Source organism: Podarcis melisellensis (assembly GCF_964234715.1).
Source record: "Podarcis melisellensis genome assembly, chromosome: 5".
Classification (NCBI taxonomy): domain Eukaryota; kingdom Metazoa; phylum Chordata; class Lepidosauria; order Squamata; family Lacertidae; genus Podarcis; species Podarcis melisellensis.
This window is the reverse complement of record NC_138537.1, coordinates 56003559-56029542: the sequence shown is the minus strand read 5'-3', so window position 1 is coordinate 56029542 and position 25984 is coordinate 56003559. Positions and strand designations below refer to the sequence as shown.

The 25984-nt window shown below is 40.6% G+C and overlaps 1 protein-coding gene across 10 annotated transcripts in view; it reads left to right on the top strand.

Moving 5' to 3' along the window:
- CTBP2 (C-terminal binding protein 2) overlaps positions 1-25984 on the top strand; it is a 194297-nt gene that overhangs the window by 146965 nt on the left and 21348 nt on the right. For 8 of the 10 annotated variants that reach the window (XR_014168636.1, XR_014168637.1, XM_081912641.1 and 5 more), the window contains one exon: positions 22599-22753. Coding sequence is in view for 8 of the 10 variants with exons in the window: in XM_081912641.1 (XP_081768767.1) it covers positions 22599-22753 (155 nt within the window). In the remaining 2 variants the exon portion in view is untranslated. Of the gene's footprint in view, positions 1-12773; positions 12796-16241; positions 16440-22598; positions 22754-25984 lie in introns of those variants that run through there. The other 2 variants (XM_081912643.1, XM_081912642.1) reach the window with 2 other exon arrangements.

Sequence of the window (25984 nt, the reverse complement as noted above, 5' to 3'; positions counted from 1 at the left end):
TCAAGTGGCCATCACAAAGCAAAAAATCTTGTTTATCATATATATGAAGACAAAACTGGTTTGAGACACTGAAATTATGTGCTGTATGTTTGACAGCAAGTAACATGCTATTGCTTTTGAGGCCAACTTTTCAGGATTTGTTGTGAGCAAAGTACTTTTTTTCATTTCTTAAAGAAATTCTCTTTTTAGTAGCCACATACAGTTTTAATTATATGCCCTTCTGTAAAAATGTTAAAAACAAGAAAAAGACACAGCATTTCAGACACCAAGGCTGGATCTGGACACATCAAAGAAGTGTTTCAGTTCAAAGCATTGTAAATTTAAACAGGGAAAACAGGTAGAGAAAATGGGACTCCATGTCACCATCTGGTGGCACAATGTTATATCGCACATACAACACATATGAAGAGCTTTTTCTTTACCGGTCTTGCTGAGTCCCAAGTAAGAAGCTGTTGGCCAATGGAGTGTTTCTTTTTATTGGATGCATTTTTACATCAGCTACTGCAAGTCTACACAGAGTATTATTACAAGCAGCAGAAAATGAACAAAAGTGGGCAACCTCTATCATCAGGTCAGCAAAAGCATTGGTAGAAAAAATAATGCCTTTTGATTGTGTGTGTTCAGATACATATAGCAAAGAATTGAAGCACGTTGCTATTTGCTAACTGAACCTTTGACAGACTCATTTAAGTGGTCTCTTCTTCCCAAGGTTCCCCTCAAGAGCTTCTTTCTTTCAGCTAATGACAAAATAGATTGAAACACCACAGGAAATAATTTCTAAAATCCTGTGCTTTGAGCCTTTAGGCAGTTTTTCGGTTGTTGGAAACATTTAGGAAGTTTCTATGAATGTTGGAGCCTTCCCTTCTAAACAAGGAAATGAATAAAATTTGTCAGAATGGCTGCAGCTGTGCTACTTGCTGAGAGCACTGAAATGGGCTTAGTGATTATGACCAGTTCATTGGGGCTTTTCGTATCATAGCCTGACTCCAGAAGTGGGAAGGCTCTGGATAAAAGGCATCCTAAGGCCTTTTGAAAATTATAACTTTCCTATGGGCATAATGTTGTCTTCTTCCTGTCTGTATTCCTGGCACATCTTGTAGAAAGGTTAGTTTCTGTGATGCATTTGGTTTGCAGACTGCTCTGGGCTGATGTGGAACTGAAATTATGTATAAATTGCATAAAACAGTATTGCATCATTTCTCTCTTCATTGAAAGAGCTGTATCACATTGACACGTAGCAAAATGCCCTTTGTTCAAACTATTGGTGGATGCATATGTGTCAGCATTTATCAGAAATGTATATTACCTGGGCCTTTACTTAAGAGTGGGGAAAAATCTGGTGCTTGGACTAAATGATTCTCTTTGAGGTAGGTGTTCATGTCTCTCCCTCAATCTCCCATTCATAGATAGATAGATACAGATATAATTCTTGCTAAATGTAATTACAGTGGTGCCTTGGTTCTCGAATGGCCTAGTTGTCAAACAAATCGGCTCCCGAATGCCACAAACCCAGACGTAAGTGTTCCGGTTTGTGAACGTTTTTCGGAAGCCAAACATCCAACATGGCTTCTGTTTAAGTGCTGGAAGCTCCTGCAGCCAATCGGAAGCCATGCCTTGGTTTTCGAATGGTTTTGGGAGTCGAACGGACTCCTGGGACAGATTAAATTGGAGAACCAAGGTACCACTGTAATATTATACTATAAGTGTCCCTGTTTAACCAAGTATTGTAGAGGAACTACTGCTTATAACCATTTTAGATTACAGTTCGGATACCCAACTTCAAATTACATGTCTTATGGTCATCAATATGAAGGTCATATAAAAACCAGTTTCCTCTTCCAAATGTATATGTATGGAGGATTAGGAAAATATTATGCTTCTACTCACATATATTTGGAAACATACATGCCACAATTGACACATGAAGGACTAGCTCAAGCTGTATCACTATGTTAAGTGAAAGTATGCTCCCTCCACACATCTTTTTAATGCTGAGGTTGTGGAGGGGATAGCACTGTGTTTCCTCCTCTAGAGTTTACTTGACAGCAGCTCCTTTCCCCGTTTTTTAAATGAAGGAAGCAAGATAGAGAGACACAGTTGGAAAACAGCAGATAATGCTTCATCCATGTCTCTTTCCAAGGCTTCCACTTGAATTTTCCACTGTATTCTAGCACTTCTTAAATCCCAAGTGGTAGGGTTGTGCCAGCCCATGTGCACTTGCTCCTTTACAACTGATTGAAGGTGCATGTAATTTATTTGGGAATCTTAATGTGCACACAAGATGCTTCATAAAAAGTGGGCCTCCGACTCTGGATAAAATATGTTTGTGTGCTTAAACTTTCATGTACATATAGTCTATATATTTTCCCCAGTTCTATTCTCTGATTATCATTCTGCCTCTCCGTTTGTGTTGCAAGCTTAGAATGACTGAAATTTAGTTTAGCCATGTGTGCATGTGTTAATTGAGAGTAACCTTAGGGTATATGGCTAGAGTTCTTAGGTTGATAGGTGATGGATTTTATTAGGGCAATAAAATATAGAAAACCATTAAGGGAAAATGGCTTACTACATCAGCGTAGTTCCACATGATTTATATCTTCATAACCTTAGGCACATCTGAAATATTTTCATCTGCTTCAGTATACATTATTAGATAAATCTATAGTGTGGTCTCACCTACATCAGAATTGACTTTCATTTTCTGTGAGTGTAAAAGACAGCAGGGGTGAAAATCAAAGATTTTATTGTCATTACATTTTAGCATTTTAAACTGTAGCTAATCTATTATTACCCTTTCGGTAGAAGCAGCAGCAGCAATTACACAAACAATGCCATTTAGCAATAATGAGAGTTAAGAGGTAACTACCATACACACCTGAGAATATTTGTACTCCATTTAAGACAGGTATCAACTTGTGCCAAAACCACAAGGTTAGTAGCTCAAGACACAACATATTTATTCACCTTTTTATGTCTATTTGTATACTTTTTAGTAGAGCTTTTGACCATGTAGTTGTTTTGTTTCCAACTTTCAGTCCTGCATACAGGATTTACTTACAAGTGACACAAAGCCATTCCATTGCATGAAATATTCCTGAAAGGGATTTAATCTGAATTGTGTCTATATGATTGGCACTATCTGACATCTGTTGATGTGAATTTCAGATATACAGATGAAAAAGGGAAACCGGGTGTGCAGTGCTGCAAAGGACTGTCAGTATCTTAGCCTGAAGACCTAGGCTTATTTTGTTATAGGCTGATAACTGGTAACTGATTCACATTTCCCATGCTCAAACATTACATGGGAAACCTAACCTGCATAGCTTATGGAAGATGTAGACAATTCCATAAGTGAAAAACTGAGGAATATAATTTCAGAAAAGTAATCATTTTAAGAGGAATTGTTCTGAAGAGTGTGATACTATCAGATCATCAGAAAAGTGAAGAGAGCATAACGATAGCTGGCTTTTTGTGTAATTGTGTAGCTCAAAGACTACAGGTCACCCAAGATGCAGGGTCCCGTCCCCCCCATTGGCCTATGAACTACCAGCAGTAGTAATGTATAGTAATATAAACTAATCCTATGTCGTACTGGAATGTAAATTTTCAGTAAGTACTGTGTATGGAAAATCCAACCCTAATAATGGTTTCAGTGGACTGAGAGAGAGGAAATGGGCAACAGGGAATAGCATATTTTGTCAGATTGATGGTGGTTGTGCTGAACTGTGGTAGTTAAGAAATTTATTTATGGCTGAGGTCGCATTGCTATCAAAGAACATAACTTTATAAAATTATAAGAATATATTAATAAATACAATCCAGTGGCCCTGGAATTTAAGACCCTTAGAGATCAATGGACTTGTTATTAAAGTCAATTGATTTCAAGGGGTCTTCCCCACCCAGGGGCTTCCCTAGTAAAACGTTGCCAGCATTCCCTATGCCTTTTCTAATTGAGAGAAAGTCCCTACAGAATCTACGGTACATATGGGATTGCAGTTTCAGTTATCATGACAGTAATACTGGGCCACATAATTTTGTGTCAGGGAAGGTGAAAAGCATGGGGTACGGATGACAGAAACTTTCAGGTTTCTCATCTTGAGCTTGTTGTAGTGCTTTGGAAGTTGGCACTGTGTCTGGACATGGAAAGCAAGGAGGCAAGGCTCGGGGGGAAAGGCCAAAAGTCACTCTTCCCTTGTTGGGCTTCAGTTCCCCATGAGTTGTTCGCATTGTCTCCTGAGCAAAGGGAACAGTGCCAAGCTTATCGGAGCTGGTGTGCCTGGGCAGTGGGAGAACATATTTAAACTAGTGCTCTAGCCCTATGACAAACCTGTAAAAATCCTGTTTCCTGCACTGGTTCCAGTGGTTGTCAATATTGACAACAGAATCTCTGTAAAAGGTACAGGTAATGGCTGTCATTATAATTCCAGGAACTGGTTACAACCCTGCGTCTAAATACTGCAGCCAGAAATTATCTTTGTACATATATACATCTCAATTAATGTGAGTACTGTGGTACATTCTGTCTTTGCCCTTGTGGATATAGTTGGGATCTGCCTGTCAGCAACAGTAATTTTTATCTTGTTTAAAAATATTTCTTTGTCACACACAAACAGCACTTAAAATAATCTCCGCCTGGGAGAGGCACTTTTTGCAAATAATAATTTGTTGCAAACTGCATTATCTGTTTTGCTAGTCCCTGTTCCCCTCCCACCCCTCATTGAACTAATCCTACACAATGCAGCACCACAGTTCTATTTAAGACAAAATCTAATTTTCTTTGATGGCACATTAAGATAATGCCTGTCAAGGATATTTTAAAGCTGTGCTATAGAGAAAGATTGCAGTCCTGTACTCAGTTACTGACACTTAATTCCCACTGCTTTCAGAGGGATTTAAATGTGTGGGACTGAGTGCAAGATTACTGGCTAAGATGCAAAACACAGATAATCTTCAGTAACTGTTTCTCTTGGGCTTCTGGAAGTGCAAGAACTGTACTTTACATTTCTGCTGAGGCTTATAGGCTGGGTCTGTCCAAACCCATCCATGCATATGAGACACCAAGTTGCAATGCCATGTTCCCAGTTTTGGTTGAGATTTAAGAACCCATTCATTCATACATTCTTGTTCACAGCAGTGCCCCCAAACCTGCAATTCCAAATACCCATGAATTGTATTAACAAAGATGAAAAAAATACTACCAGCAAATACTTATTAAAATTAAAGATGCTACAGTGTTATGCTGGTGTGTTTCTTTAGAACCTTAGCTGACACATGTGTTTATTTCCTGATCATCAGAATTAATACTTGGTAACCTGTGGACATTGAATAAACCTCCCTGCAAAGTATTACATACAAATTAGGATGAATTAGGCCATGTGAAAATGACCTTGATCTTACATGCAGTCTTATGCATTGCCTTGCACTTGGAATTATTATTATTATTATTTGTTAAATTTGTATGCCACCCTAAACCTGTAGATCTCAAGATTAGCAGTTTTTTTGGGGGGGCATCAGCCTCTTACCTTGAGCAGCCTTTAAGCGGGGGTGGGGGAAACTATTTGAGACTAAAGTATTCAGTCTAGGTGTGAATTTACCGTTGACCATTCTGATTTAAGCTACTGGAGAGTATGTGTTTGGGACTTAACTCACAAATAATTCCATAGGACACTACCAAACTCAGCCATCATCACAGCACAAAGCAATCCTTTTGGAGCATTGCCTTATTTTCGTATCCAGTATATTGGATTAAGCAACAGGTAAATAGCCATGTCCTAAAGCAAAACCAATCAGTATGTAAGTCTTGAAAGTGGTTGACTATCAGTTGAGAAGAAAAATTGGTCTGGTTTGCAAAGAAAAAGGGAATGCTATAAGTAGATGACGCTAAAATGGACATTGAATCGGGGCTTAAAATAATCTCCTAGCTGGTAGCAGATATTAAGTTCCAAGGGTTCTGTGGGACTGCACACTGGACTACATGTTTTAAAGTTGTACTCTACTTCTCTTTGTGCCTTTGCTTGTTTCCTCGATTGGTTTACATTCATGCTGTTTGGTTTGCACTGAAACAAAGCTGTTGGTGGAAAGTGTTCATTTGGGTGGAGAAGATTGTTTACAGCATGTTAAATAAAACAAACATAGACAGTTCCATATTGCCTTCAGCTATGTTAATGGGGGGCATTATAGTGTATTCACAGTTTTATACCACAAGCTGAGAAGCTAAGCTTGATTTTCCCTCTTCCCCCTACTCCCACCAGCAAACCAGAATCGGTTTTTATGCTTAGGGAGAGATAATTAAGTTCTAGCTTCAAGCATATTGGTTGGATCCAGAGAAAAGGCTGTAGAAGTGGATTGGCAGAAGCTAACTTTCCTGTTCCCTCCTGAACCTGATAGCTCCCCCCCCCCGCCCCCCCAAAAGAACTACTTCCAAGGTTCAGGGGGCACTTACTGAATGCAGTGGGCCTGTTGCACAGGAGGCTGAGTGGGAAAGGGCACTTCCAGAAAGATGTGAACATAGCTTCCACTCATGGTAGTTGCCTCTAATTTTCAGGTGTTCCCTTCAGTCTGACCCATTCAGCAGGGTCCTTTGGCCCTAGGGAGAGGAAGTTCTGGTGGAGGAAAGTCATCTTCCACAAGTCTTCTTCTGCAGGCTTTTCTCTGGATCTAATCCATCACGATGAGGCTGAAATCTTAGCTGCAGCCAACATTATTTTCCTTTATAATGAATAAAGGAGAAGGAGAAATTGTGGCTTGTAAAATCTTTGGTAACATTTTTTTAAAACCAGGGCAATTTGATATTCTGTTTGTTGCCTCTTCTCTGCCTTCCTAGCATTCAGACCACAAAAAAAGAACTTCTCTTCCTTTAAGGACTCTGAAGGTGAACAACAGTCCAGCAAGCGCAAGATGGTTTCTCCCCTCCTTCCAATACTAAAATATAATGAAAGAAGCCACACCTGTGTAACTTTGGTCTAATCATTAGCTATGTGGAAAACTCATTCCTCTTTCTCCCCCTCTCTTCCTGTCTTGCCCTACTTCATCAAGCCAACATCTGCCTCATGGTTGCCATTTTTGCACATTGTTATTCTTCAGATGTTTGGCAGATTGGATAAAATTTGGCCATGGAATGGTTTGATGTTAATACTGATCTGGTTGCTGCTATTAGCCATATGGATGTAAGGATCATGAGATCATGTCTGCTTCAAATTATACTCCATTTATTATTCCTTTATTATTGTTGTTATGTTAGAGTAGAATTTGCTGGGAAAGCTATTATCAGCTTCTTGAACTGCTGAAAATTGTTTCCCTTATCTTTATATATGTCAAAAAGACCACATGCAGTTGGAACCAATTCCTTTCTGGTTTTAACCAACAGAACCACTCAATCTAGGTCAGAATAAATGTCATAACATGACAAATATGTCCTGCATTTAAGCTATAATCCTAGTTACAATTAGGTAGTTAAAATCTTATTGAAACAAAGAGATGCAAATAATGGAACTGGGCATACTATTAGAACCCTATATATTTTTTCCTACTATGGTGAGATTAAGTGAGGGATTCTGAATTTTTGCTATGCTGTTATAAAGCCTACTATTATTATCTTACAGATAAACAATAGTACAGAATAGCGATTTTACAATCCATTGGATTCAGCTTACTCAAAACACACTTAAAGATTGACTCGAGGGAGAAAATAGCTACATTCAATAGAACATCCAAACTCCTTCAGAATAAACTGCACAAGCAGATAACGGGTAGGTTAGTCTTATTTCCCCTTTTTCTGATCCTCCTATCTGAAAAGAATATCACAGGCAGATGCAGTTTGGGGATTCAAAATCCTGTGCTGGGTTTCCTGTTATTCATATGGCTTCCTTAGTTCCACCTCACTATCCCTATGACACTGTGGGCCACAGGATCCTTACTAATATTTTCTACCAATTCTTGTGCGGGGGGGGGGGCAAGGTCTGCCCTCTTGAATATTCCCACTTTGCTCTGCCTTACATTGGACCTCAAACATGATCATCTCATTGGATAGAGAGGGCAGCAACCACACATACAGCCCCCTTACAGCTGCTTTTCCTTCCTCTCCCTCACACATCTTCCTTTCTTACTTCCTGACAGTTCCTTGTGCCACCCCCACCCCCTAAGTATTCTCTCCCTCCCACCCTGGGAATATCTAGTAAACTAAAGTCATGTGATATTGTTGCACTGCATGTTTACACTTCCTGTGCCACACTTTTTCATTGACTGTCTTTATGAGGAGGGGAAAACTTGCAACACAGTTACATCATAACTGTCCTCTTTCATGTTAACCACATAAAGTGGGCTGCATGACCTTGACACATTGCATGTGAATTTCTGGAAAGGGGGGGAGACGAAAAAGATAAAAATCAGTTAAAACTAACCATAAAATCAAATAGCTTACTTAAAATGCTTGCTGAGAGAAAACCTCTTTGATATGTTTTGCTAGTTTGAAAAATACATTTTCCCTAGTTTCTAATCCTGCTTTGCAGAGTTTGCACAGACCATACTTTGCTCATTCAGACAAATACAGCAAACTATGGTTTGCTACTAAGTGGGAAAGAGTTGGTGTATCACAAAAAGGATTGTGGTATGGGAGGGGTGGGGAGGCAGGAAGCACACCTGAGGATCCTTAAAGGCTCACAAATTGAACTAGGGCAGTGTCTATCCCATGTTCTGTTGTAACCAATTATGTTAGTGGAGCCTAATTTTCAAAAGGATTAATGGGACTTTAAAATCCTAGGGCTATTCAACCAGACCAGATGATCTAGCTGTTACAGATAGACCAAGAATCTGACCTCACTTTAAGGCTTAGTTTAATCTATAGTTTACATTTAGAACATACTCTAAAAACTCAAATGAAAAATGAATCTGAGTCTATAATTTGTTCTCCAGAAGAAGACTCCCAAGAGAGTTCTCTTTCAATTGCCTCTGATGATTTTTATATTGAAGCACCTTGAACCTTGTGTTTTTTATTCTCCTGGAATAAACTTTTCCTCTCAGCGCCATCCTGAGCCTCACATCTCACCCCCCCCTTTCTCTTGGGTTTTTCTTTTGTTCACTCTCTCCCCTCTATCTTTTTTCATCTTCTAACACAGCAACATGCAAGTTTATGGTTAATGTTTTTGTTAATGGCTCCTCATGAAAAGGTGCATTTCCACAAGCATCTGGTGCTTTGCTAAATGAAAGTTCTCTTCTACCTGTACATATTGCTCAGGAACTGGAGGATCAAAGAATGCCACTTTAGACTTTCAGAAGCTAAATCTGTGTATATTGGTGATCTTCCCTAGTCAAGCAGATTGTCAGTTTTGCTTTCTGTTCTGGAAATGCAGTAAGTAGACATGGTCCTTTAAATTAATTCTTTCTCCTAATGTTTGATTTTTCTCTTGAAACCAATTCTTCAGTGGCTAGAATGAATTATAAGAAATGGCATGATATTTGATGCTGAAATAGTTTTAAAATCTGTAGCGCATGATACATATTTAATTATATTCCTCCAGTGACAGAAAACGAAACATGAGGAAATCATTTCCCCAAAATCTAGAAGTATTTGGATCCAATATTTTGCTTCATTCTTCTCTCTCCTATATTCTGCCCATCAAATAGGACTCAAAGGACAGAAGTTTATAAATAGTAGGACCTTGGAATCCCAAATTTGAGGGGAATATCCCAGTGTTGGATATGTCCAAAGCGAACCAAACTCTGAGGTTTCAATTCCTTAGAAAGGTGTATTTTAGTCCAGGATGACACATTTGTTAATAAATCTCTCGCAAGTTTTCCATAAATGGGAAATGCTATGCAGATTGGGAGTAGGAGAAGAGGGGGAGTGTAATTCTGTGGTGGATAACTCTTAAGCTTCCAAAGATCTTCTGATGTTTAGTGGACTATGTCTGTCTTCTGATAGCAGAAGAAAAAAAAATACATAGTCAATGGTTTACTCAAATTTAATTAATTAATTTCTAACCTCACTTTTTTGCTTCAAGAGAAGTTGTATTCATGTCAAACCAAAGCTAAAGTTCAACCAAGGCTGTTTCCATCCATTCTAACACAGAACATTGCTCTAGGACGGTCATCCCTTCCCATCAGTTATCACTAGAGTGGGGAGCGGGGAGGAACTGTCTTTTTGAGGAGGAAGTGGTCCTGAGGTGGACAGTTCCAGAGTCTGAAATAAGCAGGATCAAAGCATGAGAAGAGGGAAAAGGGACTGGAGAGAGGCTGGTGGGCCTGCCATGAAGATGACCTGTGGTCAGTATCCAGCCCATGAGACAGAGGTTCCCACTTTTGCATTAGATTGTAGCTTCATTCTTTTGCATTAGATCCTTCCCATCATACTCAGCTGACTGCTAGCAACTGGACAGCCAGTTGTATAGCTCTGCATTCCTTACTCTCTTCTCCCCAAAACAGCAGTTCATTTCATTATGCCAGGGCAGACAGGGAGGACAATACGCCTTCTATTCACAATACTTGATCATCAATTGCCTGGTGTCTTAACTCCACTTAGTATTAGATGCTCAAAGCAGTTTGCCTGCATTATCTCAATAATCCTTAAAACAAACTGGTGAGCTAGCTAGCATTATTAGCCTATGCTGCAGATGAATTTATAAAACTTTGGTTCCATAAACCAGATGTGGTGAATATTTACACAGCTAAAAGCTGTGGCATGCATTTTATTTGTCTTGGTGGGTTTCATTTGTTAAGTTCATGGAATAAGCAAGGGTTCCCTCTGCTGATCATCCATATTCTTTGTGATGCCTGAATAAATGGAAATGTCACTTGGCTACAGTGGGAAAGCACAAAAAGTGGTCTTCTCTGCATTTCTGCGTTCCTCTAGTTGAAAGTATTATGAAAACGTTCAGCTTTCAAAATGTTCTTTTTGACATGTGAATCCAGCACATATACCATTATTCCCATTTCACAGAAGGAAACTGATGTTAAAAAATAGTGAGCACTGATATAGCTAAGTTGGCATATATTAAAATTTTATTTTTTAGTTCAGCAATGGATCATACTGTCTCTGGTTGTAGCATTCCCATTCCAAAAATTAATTTGTTGAGTTTAGGAAATGTTTATGTGAATATTGTTCTGGATCAGCAACTCTGTAGATAGTTATTGACCTTTCTCTTCTCTCTCGTGTTGAGAACAACAGGGAGTTGGATATGGCACCACGAGAGGCTGGATCAGCAGCATTGTTCGTGATTATAGCCACTGTGGATTTAAATCAGCATTTAGTAATTATTCTTTGTACTGCTCTTTGCTTGTTTGATGGCTTGGTATTTCCTTAGTTGTTGTTAATTTACCTATCCTAGCTAATAAATAATAAGCATTCCTTAGAGGGTTATGTGCATGGATCTGTGTGTGTGCGTGTATTTGCTTGTTTATTTATTTACTTTAACATTTTATTACTCCGCTCATTTTCCCAGAAGGGATCCCAAAGCAATGTCCAATAAAATAACAATACCCTAACCATTAAGGCATTAAAAGCAAAACAAATAACAATTCTGCGTTAAAATTAAGGTCAGAAAGTATTTTAAAAACCTGACAAGGCAGGGCAGGGGCAGATAGGAAAGTTTTCACCTAGTGCCAAATCGGAGAGCATCATTTCTAGGGAGAAAGTTCCAGGATAACAGTTCCATAACCAAAAAGGCTCCATAACCAAAAACCAAATAACCCTTAGTTGTTACCCACCTTATTTCTACAGGACATCTGGGGAAATTACTGTATCATAATATAAATTCAGGTTCACGTGGGAAGATGAAGCTGTACAACTTCCTGTGTTACATACAAGCTGCATGTTGAATTGTTCTTGGAAGGGATTGGGAACTTGTGTTGCTCTTTAAAAACTGGTGTCATGTATCCCATATTCCCAAACTCATTTGGCAATCTAGCCACTGTGTTACACCAAATCCAGTTTCCAAATTTCTTTCAGTGACAGCTCCATGTGCAAGACATGTCATGCGAAAGGTATATTACACAAGACTGTGCCACTGTGGAGAGAGGCCATCTCTGTCCAGGAGGGTTACTGTCAATGTTCCAGCTTAAGCTGATGTACATAAAGTGCTTGCGCAATTAATGTCAATGCTGAATCTGATAGCATATCAAAACTGCAAAGCAGGTCTTTCAGAGGTAGTACATACCTGTTCAGAACAGGTTGGACACTATAACTCAAGTCAGAACAACCCACCAACAATATATCCACCTTGCCTGGATTGAGCTTCAGTTTATGTTGGGAATCTGAGGTGAGATACCCACGTAGCGAAAGTTGCCCCCAGTTTCAGTCACAACACAGGGACAGCTTAAGGTCCAAATAGTTTACTGTTGCAGAAAATATGACTTCAGCAGTACAGTTCCAGACGTTGATATATACATAACAGTTTGTATGAGTGCAGATACAGATACAAATATATATACAAGCAGAGCTTTTTTCAACTGGAACTCCTCTCAGGTGGGCAACAAAAGGGACTCATTCATGGTGGATTCTGGTACCTCTTTTTCTAGAAAAATAACATTGTATACAAGTATGAAGTATTTCTATTGCTCCAGCAATTCAAGATGACTCAAGCTTCTCAGTACTAACCCTGATACAGTTTTTTGGTCTTAGTTCAGCATATTACTGATTCCAGACATAGGGTCAGCATCTCTACAGCTTTACCTGAATTTGATGAGAAGCAGGAACATAAAAAGATGCCTGATACTCAGTTAGCACAGAATCTACTACTCTGGAAGCAACACCTCTCCAGGGTTTTGGACAGGAGCCTTTTCCAGTGCTACTGGAAATGCCAGGTACTGAACCTGCAAGCTTTTGCATGAAAACAATGCACTTTTCCTCCAAGTCGCAGCCCCTCTCCCAAAAGAATAAAGAGAGAACATATGAAGCTGCCTTATACCAGACTATTTGACCAATTAGCCTGGTGGTGTCTTCTCCAGCTAGTAGCAATCATCCAGGGTCCCAGGCAGAAAGGTATCCCCCATTGTTAGTTTCCCAATCCTTTTAACTAGAGACCCCAGGATTGAGCATGGGCCTATCTTCATGTAAAGCACATGGAGTTATGGTCCCTCCATGAACTGAGTGTCATCAGCAGACTGATAATCCATTGACTACAAGATTTTGCTTGGACCTCACTTCAGAAAAGAGCAAGATTTTTGTCTGAAGACCGTCTGATTTAGCTTCAAAAGGGCTGCCTTTACAGTTTGGGGATTTTTCTTTTCTTTTTAAGATTCACTTAATCTTCCCTATTGTTTTATTGTGTTTCGTTTGAAAATAGCATACACGAGAGAAGTACCCCCAGATAAAAAAACCTGCCTAATTGTAGACAAATGGGCAGGGATTTTGATACTAGGCTCCTTTAAGTTCTTATTGGGGTAGAACTAAAAGGGATTTGCTTCTCTCCCTGTGGTTTTGTGGACAGCAATTTCATTATGAAAATAAGCATGCATTACCTCTAGGAAGGTAAAGTGCAGGTATGGCAGGGGGGATGAATGTTTGGGGGGGAGACAGCTTCAGTCTTGTGTTCTTTTCATTTGGCACCAAATGTCACAAGAACAAAGTGCAAAGCTGATTCCACAGGAATGGATCTGTGGGCATGGGGCACTGAGGCAGAATGATGAGGATGCCCAACATTTTCTAGAAACAGAAGTAGCAAAGTGGCACAGTACCTCAACATCCTTTCCCCAAAGTCTTGGCAAAATTATTCCCTCTGATTAGTCACAAAGGAGCTCTTCCTCTCCCCACCCCAACATTATTCTTATATTCCATACTTGGGGCGAAGTGTTTCAAATTTTGCAGACATGTGGTCTGCTCAGTTTTTTTAAAAAAACTGGAATCTGAAGAACACCTCAAAAGTGATTCAGATGTCCTCTCTTTAGTTTGGTGTGACCTGTTTTTAGTCAGGCAAGCTTCTAATCTGTCTGCGACAGCCCCACTTAGATTCAGGATTTGTCCAAATATTTTGTACACCCCGGATGATATTCATGACATCACTCAACAGTTTTGTGTAAATGTTACATAGTGCTGGGGACAAAATAAGAGCCCTGTGGTGCACTATAATATAATGGCTATGGCGGCAGTAGACTTCCATCACAAATCCTGGAAACAGCAGGCCAATGAGGAGTGGAGCCACTGGAGCACAGAATGCCTGTTCCCCGTCCCAGATAGCCACTCCATAAGGATACTGTGCAGGATACTGTGATAAGTGGTTACAAAGGCTGCTGGGAGAGCCAGGAAAACCAGCAGAGTCATTCTTCTGGCAAAGGTTATCTAGTGACCAAACCCAGTCCATGCTAAACCTAGTTCTGAAGCTGTACAGATAGGAATCCAGATTATGTGTTATCTCAGAGTTCCTATCTACTTAGGCACCTTGTCCAAGAAAGATATATTAGTGATTGACCAGCTGATAGAACAATCTTCCTTAGCAGAGATCTCCTTCAAGCTCTTCAGAAATGGTTACTCCTGGACTCTGGTGGTCAGCCCTGCCATACTAGATGAGCAGGTAGGTGGGTTGACCAAACTCTTCCAGGTGCCTAGTGCACATCATTGGGACTTAGCAACTGAAATCCTTCCAGCAACACCTGATTGCACGATCTAGACACATTTACAGACTGTGCTATAGGCAACGTGGCATTTAAAGACACTACAGATGTAAGCAATTTTAAACTTCAAAATTCATTTACATCACAGCAGATGGCATAGTTATCTATACATTTAGGCACAAGCCAGTTAAAGCTAACCACTTAGAATTCCAGTTGCTTTCAGTGGAAGGTTATGCATAAGTGTTTGCAATGTATTGACAATCCAGCTTGTATTCTGATACCTTTCTTGCATCCTTTGTAATTTTCCCTTCTAGTCTGGTTCAAGTAAGAGCAGACTCTCAGCACCTGCCCATTTCATTTCACATGTGGCTTTTCACATGCCTTACATGAAAGTGGCTTCTTCTGTAAGACAGATTCTTCATCCAAGACCACTGACTGTCTTTTTGTGGAGGTATCAGAACCACTTTCAAACCTCTGGGTTAGTCACTAAGTTTTGTGCAACATAAACCTTTCCCATTATTTTTAACCGTTTCATCTCACCTCTATGAATTCCATAATACCTTTTATGAGTATGTTTTGCTTAATTCTTATTAAGAGAGTGCTTGGATATCATTGTGCAAGATCCCATACAGTGTAGTATTTTTCTCCCCCAGATTTCTTCCTGCCCTTCAGGTTTAGCCTCTTAACTTATGGCCATCTGGATAAAGCCTTATGGTTTCCTCAACAACTCTCCACAACTTACTTTTTAAAACTGTGAAAATGTATTGGACACTGTTGGTTCCCCTTATAGCTCAGTTCCCAGCAGACAGATACTGATGTTGCAGTACTAGACCCAGTCCCTGTTCCTAGATACTTAGCTAGCATGTTAGTCCTGCTAACTTGAGCATCTGTGTGGTTACTTGCAAAATATGTCACATGAGTGGCAGCAGGTGCCTGGCAAAGCCTTTGTGTGTGGCCTGAAGGGTGGGGGGCATCTATCTAAACTCCTGTTGGTGGCTGCTGTTTCTGCTGCAGCCAAAGGCATACACCCAAATACATAGCCTACATTAACAGATCACGTTTCACTTTAAGTTGTGAAATAACGAGGCGTGGCACAGATTAAATATGTTTTTGAGATAACTAGGAAAGTGAGGCAAATGTACAAGTCAGTTATTTGGGGGAAGGGAGAGGGTGACATGTACAAACAATTCAGAGTGCACAGTGTAAAGTTTACTTATTGTTATTATTTTGACCGGCACACACGTAATTTCATTCAAGGGCTGCCGGGGGAGTTGGGAGGGGGGACGACAAACTTTGATTAGTTAAAAGCAGCAGCAAGGTCTGGAGGGAGTGTTCGAAAGAGTTGGGAGCCGTAGAGAGGTGACTATAACTCCTCTAGCAATTTCAGACTATTCTTCTGTAGCAGGACAAAAGCCTTTTCTTTTGCTTCCCGTGTTCAAAGAGACATTTGTCTCGAGACTTTGCAGCTGTGGCCATGGGGATGCTTGTTTGAAGATACCCCCTTGTAGGCGAGAGGAGAGTCGGCACACCGAACAGTAGTGTAGTATCTTATACTTTTTCTCCCCCCTCCCTTTCCCTCTCTTATGCTTTTATTTCTCCTCCTTCTACTCCTCCTCCTCCTTCTCTCTACCATGTGCATTTTTTAATAAGACGAAGAATGTGGAGGCAACGTTTTCAAGGCAAGGGGAAATTTCCTGTTTTTCTTTCCTGTTTGTTTAATAAAGTGTGTCATTGACTTTTAAGAACTGCAGCGACTTTTGTTACAAGCGAGTAATTCAAGGCAACGCTTGGCTTGCTTCTTGATGCACTTTTTATATACTGCTGGAGAAGATGTTTAAATCCTTTTCGTTTTTTTAAAAAGAAGAAGACGGCAACGAAGATGAAGCTGTGTGGCGTAGGCAAGTGAGATTAATAAGAATTAGGCAAATGGCTTCTTCTGCTTTTGTTTCGGTGAGATAGTACCAGCCGTCTTGCAGCCACACAAAGGCTGCCATTTACCAGGGAGTCCTCCCTAATTCTCTTGGCAGGGGTGCCATTGGAATCGGATACAAGTGGGTGGCAATGGGGAGGAGCTGCAAAAGAGGACAAGCAGGCTTTGTGTATTTTTTAAAAATGCAACAAAAGCACTTTATACACTGAGCTGGGTGCAACAAGCTGTGCAGCTTGTGAGTGGGATGGAGTAGTTTTGAGATCTCAGTGTACATAGAAAGCCCTCCCCCCCTCCTTTCCTTAAAAGCTCTCCACTGAAACATTGGCTAAACTCCACAGAGAGCTGAAAAAGCCAGAAAATATTTATTGAACAATGCTTCTGACAACTGGCTTGATATTTGAAAGCTTTGGAAAGAGAAAACAGACAATCTTAATTTTGAAAACAGTTCTGGGGCACCTTGTTGATATTCTGGTCAGAAAATTGGATTCGGTTTCCTTCCTATTGTACACACCCTTCTTTATTGGCACTTAGTTCCCGTTGAATAGAATGGTAGGCTTTTATTCCTCTGGCCCTTTCTCTGATTTGCTTTCTGTACATACAAAAACATGTAGTTTATCATCTCTCATTGTTTTACTTTCTAAAATGCTGCACTTTCTTTGATTCATGTTCCAGACAAATGTGGTCTAAAATGATGGTTGCAGACGCAAGATGCATGGTTTCACAATATAAACAAAGGTGATAGAAGAAAGAGTGGCTTCCTACCTTTTTTAATTGCTACCTGATTTAAGCATTTCTACTTAGAAGATGAAGTAATTTGTTTTTGGTCTTTTGTGTTATCAATGAAGCATTTGCTACAGGAGCAACCATGGTGCACTTCATATATCTTTTGAAACTATTCATTTGCATTTTCCCCCCACTAATTCTAACCCCTGGGCTTAGGTTTTGATACAGTATTAACAGGCATGAAAGTCTTCAAACTATCATTTATATTTTTAAAAGATTTGTATAGCTAGAGCTTGTATATCTGTGTTTGCAGGGAAGGTGTGGCAAGAGGTCAGCTATTTTAATCATACTGTTAGGGCTGGGGGTCTTAACGTTGTGTCGCATGGTTTTGGGGGCTGCAATCAGTTCATGCTCTGTACTGAAAAGCAATTACTGGCACATCCTGTTCTCCTATTGCTCCCGTTCCAAAGTTTTGTTTCTGTCAAGTTGAAGTAATTGATTTCATCCAGTTGCTCTAAGCTGGAAAGTAAGAGGGAGAAATCTTTCTTAAATATTTTAGTCACATTTCCCACTAATGTTTATCTTTAGTCTTTTTTAAAAAAAATCAATGCAGGGGCTTGGCATTGTTTAAAAAGCTTAGGTCATCGGCGCTCTCAAACCTGCTATAGGAAAGAAGGTTATATTTCTCTTGCCTTGCTTAAAATCACTTATTTAATTGGGCAATAAAATTTGAGATAACTGCCTTTGGTGCTTGGCATTTTATGGTTTCAAGAAGCAGGCACCGACCCTAACTGTATTGTTGCTAGTAAATGTTTCCTGCTTTCCTAAGGAACTAAGCTCTGATTACAAATTATTGAGGAACGTAGGAAGTGATACACAGTGTATAAACTGGCAGCCACAGTCTGAAGCCATTGTCCTGGTAGGGAATCTAGCTTCAATTATCCTCTGATTTGCTTCCCCATTCTGCCTTTGACAGTAACAAGGCGAGGCTGTCATTAAGTGATATTCTCAATCCTGGAGACTGTGCACCAGAGTCAAAGTACAGTCGGAGCGCTTTATTCCACTAGGAAGAAAGGTTAGTCGGGACAAAGCATAGCCATTCAGCTCTGGATTGTAAGCCTTACCGTTTTATGTGACCACTCCCCCCTTTTATCCTGGTTATCTGCTTAGGGCAAGCTTCTTTCACTTATCCAAATCATCTCAGCACTCGGCCATGCATACTGTGACACAGTTGCACTTCCATCTGGATACAAGGCTGGAAGATGCATCACAGTCATACCTCTTGTTACATTTCCCTCAGGTTAAATCTTTTCAGGTTGCGTCCCATGGTGACCCGGAAGTACCGGAAAGGGTTACTTCTGGGTTTCGCCACATGCGCAGATGCTCAAAATGATGCCACACGCATGCGCAGAAGCGGCGAATCGCAACCCGCACATGCGCAGATGCAGGGGAAGGGAAGCCTCCCTTCGCTCTTCTTCTTCAGGGGTGGGCTCCTTCTCCACCCACCCACCCCACTCCCACCAACAAGGTCTCCAGGGGTTGTAAAGCAAGCCAGACCATTTAGCAGCGACCCCATTCATTCCAGCAGCTGGCCATCACCCACTCCAAGCCTTGCGAAAAATATAATCACCATTACTATTACTACTACTACTACTACTACTACTACTGCCCTCCACCCATAGATATCAGGGTGGCTCACAGCCTGAAACTAGGGTACTAAGCACATGCTAAAAACTAGAACAAAGGCAAACCAAGCCAGCAACCCTCCTTCTCCCTTATTTGTGAAACAAGCCTGTTAATTGCTTATCCAACTAAAAAAAAAGGCACTGAAGCTTTTTGAGATCAATGCAAGCTAAAAAGCATTGCAGCAGGTTGGGCTAGATGACCCGCAGGGTCCCTTCCAATTCTCCTTTTTTTCTGAAAAACACACACACAACCCAACTGTGGTCCCTCTGCAGTCCTCGCCCCAAGCAACTGTGTGTGAGACTTGCTCCCCAGAAAGTGTGTCTTGTCTTGCTACCTGTGGTTTTTGGTATCTTGTCAGCCCCTCCCCCCAATCTATTCATATTCCTTTCTCCCTAATCTCCAATATTACATTTTCCTCTGGTTGAGACTTAAAACAGAAAGCCCTAATTCCCAACTGTGTTTCTTGCTGCAGTCCTACTGTCTACTCAGAAGTAAGGTCCTATTTGATTCAGCAGGGCTTACTCTCAGGTAAGTGCAGTTAGGGCTGCAGCCTTTTTGACCCAAGTTTTGGGTCCTTTTTAGGTTCAAAATGTCACTGCTTTACACCCACCCCCACCCACTCCCACAATATTCAAAAACGTCGGCTTTATACTTAAACACAAATTGGCCAGGAACTTCATTGTGTCTTTATTAATTTATTTAAAGAACAACAAACTGGTGATTGCTTTAACCTTTTGATATGTGGTGATTTGAATCATTAGAAGAACTGCTGAGTCTTGAGCGAGTCTTGCTTTGGAATTGAGGACGTCATTAGATTTTCTTCTGCCTTTTCATTTTATTTTGTTTTAAGGGCTGGTTAGAGATAATATGTAAGTGTGGTGTCATCTCCCAAAAGGGGTCAACAACTCTGGGGAACCTTTCCTAAAAAAGGCCGACAACTCTGGGAAATGGGGGGGGGGAGGGGACGCCAGAGGGATCTTTGCACTACAGCGCCGGATATGCTTAAGATGGCCCTGGTCAGAAGGCCCTCAGAACTGGACCTCAGTGTCTGGGCTGAACAATGTGGCTGGAGAGGCTTCTTCAGGTATACTAAATGCCCAAGGCAAGAGCTGGGTTAAATTTCTCCTTAAATCCTCAAGCCATAACTTCTCAAAAGCCACTCCAATGCATTTCAGTGCCATAAGCACCTGTCTGCTCCCTTTTACCTCCATTTTACTTGTGCTACTTTCCACACCTGTGAACCCCTTGCTACCACTTTCCAAATAGCTCCCTCTCTGTCAAATTGGCCAGCAGCCCTGGAAGGCAGTTGGGGCGTCTAGGGGGTGGCACAGATACCCATTGTAAGCCCTGCATCCAAGACAGGATTCTCATTTGTTCTATGTGTGGATCATCCTGTACTCCTGAAACGTTACACAGGTTAATTAAAACTCATTTCACTTAAGACCACTCTGTAATCCGGCATATTGTCCTTGTTTTTCCTGTCAACATCCATATGCTATATATTGAGCTAATATGATATCTATTACATAGCACCCTAGATACTGTAGAAGCACAAATGCAGAATTCTTTTTTCTTTGGCATCAGTTTTGTTGTTCTTTACCTTAGATGTTGCCCTTTTCTGGGCACAAGTGTTTATTCGGTCTTCATTTGGCATTCTGTCCAACTAAGTTAGATCATAACTGTCAACTTTTCCCTTTTCTTGCGAGGAATCTTATTCGGAATAAGGGAATTTCCCTTTAAAAAAGGGAAACGTTGACAGCTATGAGTTAGATGCTGGGGTGCTGTCTCAAATGCTGCAAGCCAAGGATCTCTGTTTTAGCCTTTAATTCATGGGGCAGCCCAGAATTTCCATTCCCACTGCTCAGGCTTGCACCCTGGAGAGGTCTCTTCGCAGTGCTAACACAGCGAAAACAACTCAGGAGGCAGCAGTTGCGAGTTACCGGGCATTTTCACAGTGACTCTAAGAACATCTTTAATATCTATCTAATGCACAAGTAGAGAACTTGGTCCTTCCACATGCTGTTGGACTAGAGCTCTCACCATTCCTGGCCATTAGATATGCTAGTTGGACTCCAATGATACTTGGAAGGCCACAGGTTCCCCTGCCCTGGTCTGAGGTATCACTTCTCTGTACTTTAAAACAATAAGGGAAGCATAAGAGGCTTACAAAATGTAGCAATTTGTTTTAATAGAACAGGAAATTCAGTTAGTATTTGTCTTAACATTTTGATGACTTGTAGGATTGCATGACATAGCTTGTTATGTATTTATAACTTCCCTGTTAACTTAAACCATTCTATAAATACTCTTTTTTTTTTTTACTTTAGCACAGGAAAATCAAAGAGAGTGATTTTAAACAATCCAGTGTTTTATCAAAGGGAGTAATCTTAAATCACTCTTCTATAAAAATTTAGGAAGTCCCAGGCTTAACAGTGAGGTAATTCTAAAGCAATTAATGACATATTCGAGTACTTAGATAGAGTTGCAGATAATTCAATAGCATGTGTTGTAACTGAACTGTGGCCCTGAGTCTTTAAGCGAGAGAAAAACTAGTAAGATAACGCTAAGTTTCTTTGTCAGAAAAGCATCCCTCAGGGCAGCACTTTCAAAAGTGGCTTTTACTGTTTGAAGTTACTGGCCTATATCACACAGAGCCCCAGCTGTTTGTGTGCATGTTGAGAAGTGTGCTCTGAATGTCGGTACTCATTGAGGTTTGTGGGCCACATCTAAAAAGTACAATGCATGCCTCAAGCTGAGGCCCAAAGAGGTATTGAGGTAAGCTCTGGCTTATAACCCCCTCCCCCGCAGGATTCTCGCTGTTGCTGTTGTTGGTAATTTTCCGTTTCCTTGCAACAGCAAACCCTGTTTATGAAAACCTCTTCTCTGCTTCAGAAACAGCTTCCCATGCGGTAGGCCCAACAAAAATTCCTCAAGTAAAATAATAGGGAAATAATGTGGTGCATTTTGAATCAAATAATACCTCAAAGCTACTGGGCTTCAGTTCTTCACAGAGTTGTGTGAAATCAGATTGCTGTCTACTTGGTGATGATGGTGTTTTAGATGTTGTGTTTAATGATATTTTGGGTTAGAATATAGCCTTTGTCCCATTTAAAGGACCTGGTCACTCATCTCCTCTGGGAATAAAGAGATGTCTTTTCCACTTTGCTCTCCATTTTTCTAGGGGTCCTTTGTTTTTCCTCCCCTTAGAAACAAGGGGTTGTTACACTACAATCTGTGTTTTGGGAGCACCTGAAACTGTAGCATTGTTGATGCTACTTGGCTCAGTGCCTGGGTGGTAAATATAAAGAGCTCCATGCAGTTGTCACTGGTGGTCAGACTGCAGAAGGCAGGGAGATCCAACAGTAGGCAAAGTCACAGCCCCACTCCCTGGACTTATTGTAAGTAAGAATGCAAGTGGAGGGACAAGGCAGGCTGAGGCTGGTTGAGGCAGTGTGCCATTTGCCCAACCTCCACTGGCTCCATGTTGCCCTCCTGTACATGGAAGCACCATGTATAAGATTGCACTGCAAACTGTCCAAATGTTGATTCAGGTAGAGGTACAATAAAGAAACCGCAAGTTAAGCTCGGAATACCTTCTCAAGTAGCATCCTGATCCTTTTATAAAGCCAATACTGCTTACTACAGTTTCAGATGAACCCATGTGGCAATCAAGGGTACTATTAAGTTGGTTTAACACTTATGCTCCATTTGGTTCCAGGTATTCGCCCGCAAATAATGAATGGCCCTATGCATCCTCGTCCATTGGTGGCTTTACTAGATGGAAGGGATTGTACAGTGGAGATGCCAATTTTGAAGGACTTGGCTACTGTTGCATTCTGTGATGCGCAATCAACTCAGGAAATCCACGAAAAGGTAAAGAAAATGGTTTTGTAGACTGACCTAATGAGGGAGAGTATGGCTGTCTAGTTTTGAATCCATTTCAGGTTCAGTTCCCCTTACCTGTACACTGCTTTATAGAGTAAAAATGACTAAATTTTGTAATAAAGCAGTTTTGGATTACAAGAGGTGTCTTGGAGCCAAATTTGTGATTGTGTGTGTTTGTTGGTTTACTCTGTCTTTTCCTCTTTGTATTGCTGTTGCTCTTTTGATTAACAGAACTAACAGTGGATACACCTGAAATGTGAATTCCTGATCTAAAGTTTCTTTGATGGCACCTGTCTAGGATTTTATGACCATGTTGGTTACTTAGGCAAAATCAATCTCTTGGATTCAAAAATTGACTGATCTTGTTAGATAGGCTTTAAAATAGGTGGGTAAGAGGAGGAAAGGTTAATGTAAACAATCTGCCTGGTCCAGGTGCTGTGTTCCTTGTGTTCAGTGTACTTGCAAACAGTGTGTGTTCATGAAGAACAGATTTAGCTATTCTGCCCCAATTGATTTTCTTAAATGATACAAAATCAATAGGCGAAAGCAAAGGAATTAATGTATAAAAGATCAAATATACTTGGATTTCATGTAAACATTAGATAACTGTCTTTCAGTAACCTTTTGAACCTGGATTGGCTAGGGACCCCATGAGGTAGAGGGGGTAAATGACTGAAGTAATAGAAATGAAGCCTTGTCAAAAGTGTTAAAATATGCAGCTTGAAAAGGCAAGCTAAGGCCCAAACTAGATACTATATGTACGCACATGGATCCTTCTTCAAACAGCCCCTTTTAAACTAGCTTTGGGAGGGGGAGATTAGGAACAGAAAAGCAATGCACTAGGGTTGTCCCCCCTCCCCAAAACTGGTCCCCTGCCAGGACTCCCCTCCCCACAGATTTCCACATGTGTGTGTGCGCTTTTGGGGGGAGTATCAGCAGAACATTTTGAATTTTTGTGTGTGAAACATCTTGTTTGGCCTTAAGGTAGCTACAATGTCATCCTGAATATATTTGGGAACAGCGCTTCCTTTAGGTTTTTAATTCAAGGACATTCACAGCTTCTATTTCGGTTATTCTGCTTCATTGCTAATTGTACTGTATATGTGAAGTTTCTATTACATCTTTGTATTATATTTTTATTTGCAGTGTTTTTGTTTTATCTTTTCAGGGAATATTTTGTTTTCCGTTATTGTATTTTCGTTTTTAGCCTTCATCTGTAATGTTTTATTTTGAGATTTTGTGTGGAGTGTATGAGGTGCTATGGGAGAGGCAGTACCTCTGCTGGGGGACACGTCATGCTCCTTGTCTGCCAGAAGTCTTCCCCCTGCACTGAGCTCTTGTCTGTGGCTCCTAGAAGCTGTTGGCTTGCGACAGTGGCCACACCCCAGAAATGGCTTTGACTGGCCAGCTAAACCAGGTGAAGGTAGCCAATGGATCGCAAAATCCCAGCATGCAAATGCAGATTGAGCAGACGTGGGTCCAGCTGTCAAGAAGACAGTTTCTGCACATGCTGTAGAGAAAAATGAGGGGCAGATGGGAAAGCAGATATACTCATTTGTGAGAAAGGCTTTGGCAGTAAACCCTGAGGAGCAATCCATACCCACTGCCTTACAGGACATCTTCAGGGAGAAAAGGTTAAGGATTAAACCCTACACAAATGCGTAGTGGAGTCCCTAAAGTGATTGGATGGTGTCTTGAATACCTGCTTCCAGCAACTCCTGCAGCCAAGCTGGTGCCAAATGTGTTGCTTTCCTTTCCTTCGGACCACATCAGTGTGGCCCAAAGGGGAGTCTTGTTATCCGGGCAGCCCAAGACCTCCATTCACACTGCCAGGCTTGTGCCTTGTGAGAGGTCACTTTGGTGCTTCAGATGCAGCAAAATCCATTTGACGTTTTAAGATAGGTTGCAAAGTGCTTAGAATTTTTAAAATCTTTTTTGGAACTGCAAACTGGCATAAAAATCATTTCAATAAATAAATAAATAGATTAAACAAAACAAAAAAGGTTGCAGAATGCCACTTAGAGCCTGTTTAGATCATTACGATGTGGTGTATCCTTACCTTGACTTGTAAAAGCTGTTTCTCTTTCCTGTATTAGTAGTTTTACTAAGCACATAATATAAAATCTGTAGAATTTGGCATTCACTTCTCAAAAGATAATATCTGATTGTGTCCATCCATGAGTGAATGACTTCTGCTTATGCAATGGGACTTGCCTTCCTCTCACCCCCCTTGCAGCCTTCATATCCCCCAAAAAACTGATTCAGAAGGGGTCTCAACCCTCTTGAACAGTTTTGGAACATGTGTGGGATGCTATAAGAGAGAAAAGAGGCAGGGAGTTCCTGCTGCAGAAAGCAATATCTGTTCACGTGATTTTGGATATCACCCCTTATCTAATTCTCATTTTATTGAGACAGGAATACATATGTCTGATTCATAGAATTGTAGAGTAGGAAGAGATTCCAAGAGTCATCTAGCCCAACCCCCCACAGTGCAGAAATCTCCTGCACACAGTCCCCCATCCAGTTTGAAACCACACTGGACCCTGCTTAGCTTTGCAAATGTGCTCAAAGACTCCTGTTCCTCCCTCTTCTCCATCTTCCTCTCTCCACTGGCCAAGATTACTGGCTTTGGGAATCCCAGTCATCCTAGTCTTTCTTTCTTGTACTACTCTTTTCCTTCCCACAAGTGCATACATAATTTTATTTTTATACCCCCTTTCTATAGTTCAGACATGCTCAAGGCAGCTTGCAACATGAAGGAAATTACATAATTACAAGCATAACTAAATTAGTCATAAACAATAAATAAAACATCAAAAGTAAACAACCAAATTAAACAATTTCCACATAAACCGTAAGATCTCAAATAAAGATACAAAAATTAATATCAATGGCAGTAACAACCCATCCCCCTCAACAGAACTTCCTAAACAATACCCCAGCCTGTTCATCAGGCTCAGCTTTTGTAGTTGGAGTCAGTCAGGGCCCCACCCTCCCAGGTCAGGTGGAAAAGGCCTGAAAGGCAGGAAGCAGGTCTTCCAGGATTCCAAATTCTCTGGAAAAATTGGATCTTAGGAGTGTAATAAACAATTCTGTATGATATCTTTGTTCCAGAACACTATGTCTGTTTGTTTTGGATTATTTATAAATCTCTAAACACTACAAAATACTGCAGTGGTGTACAATAAAAAATACAACATATCAATGGATATCTTTGCA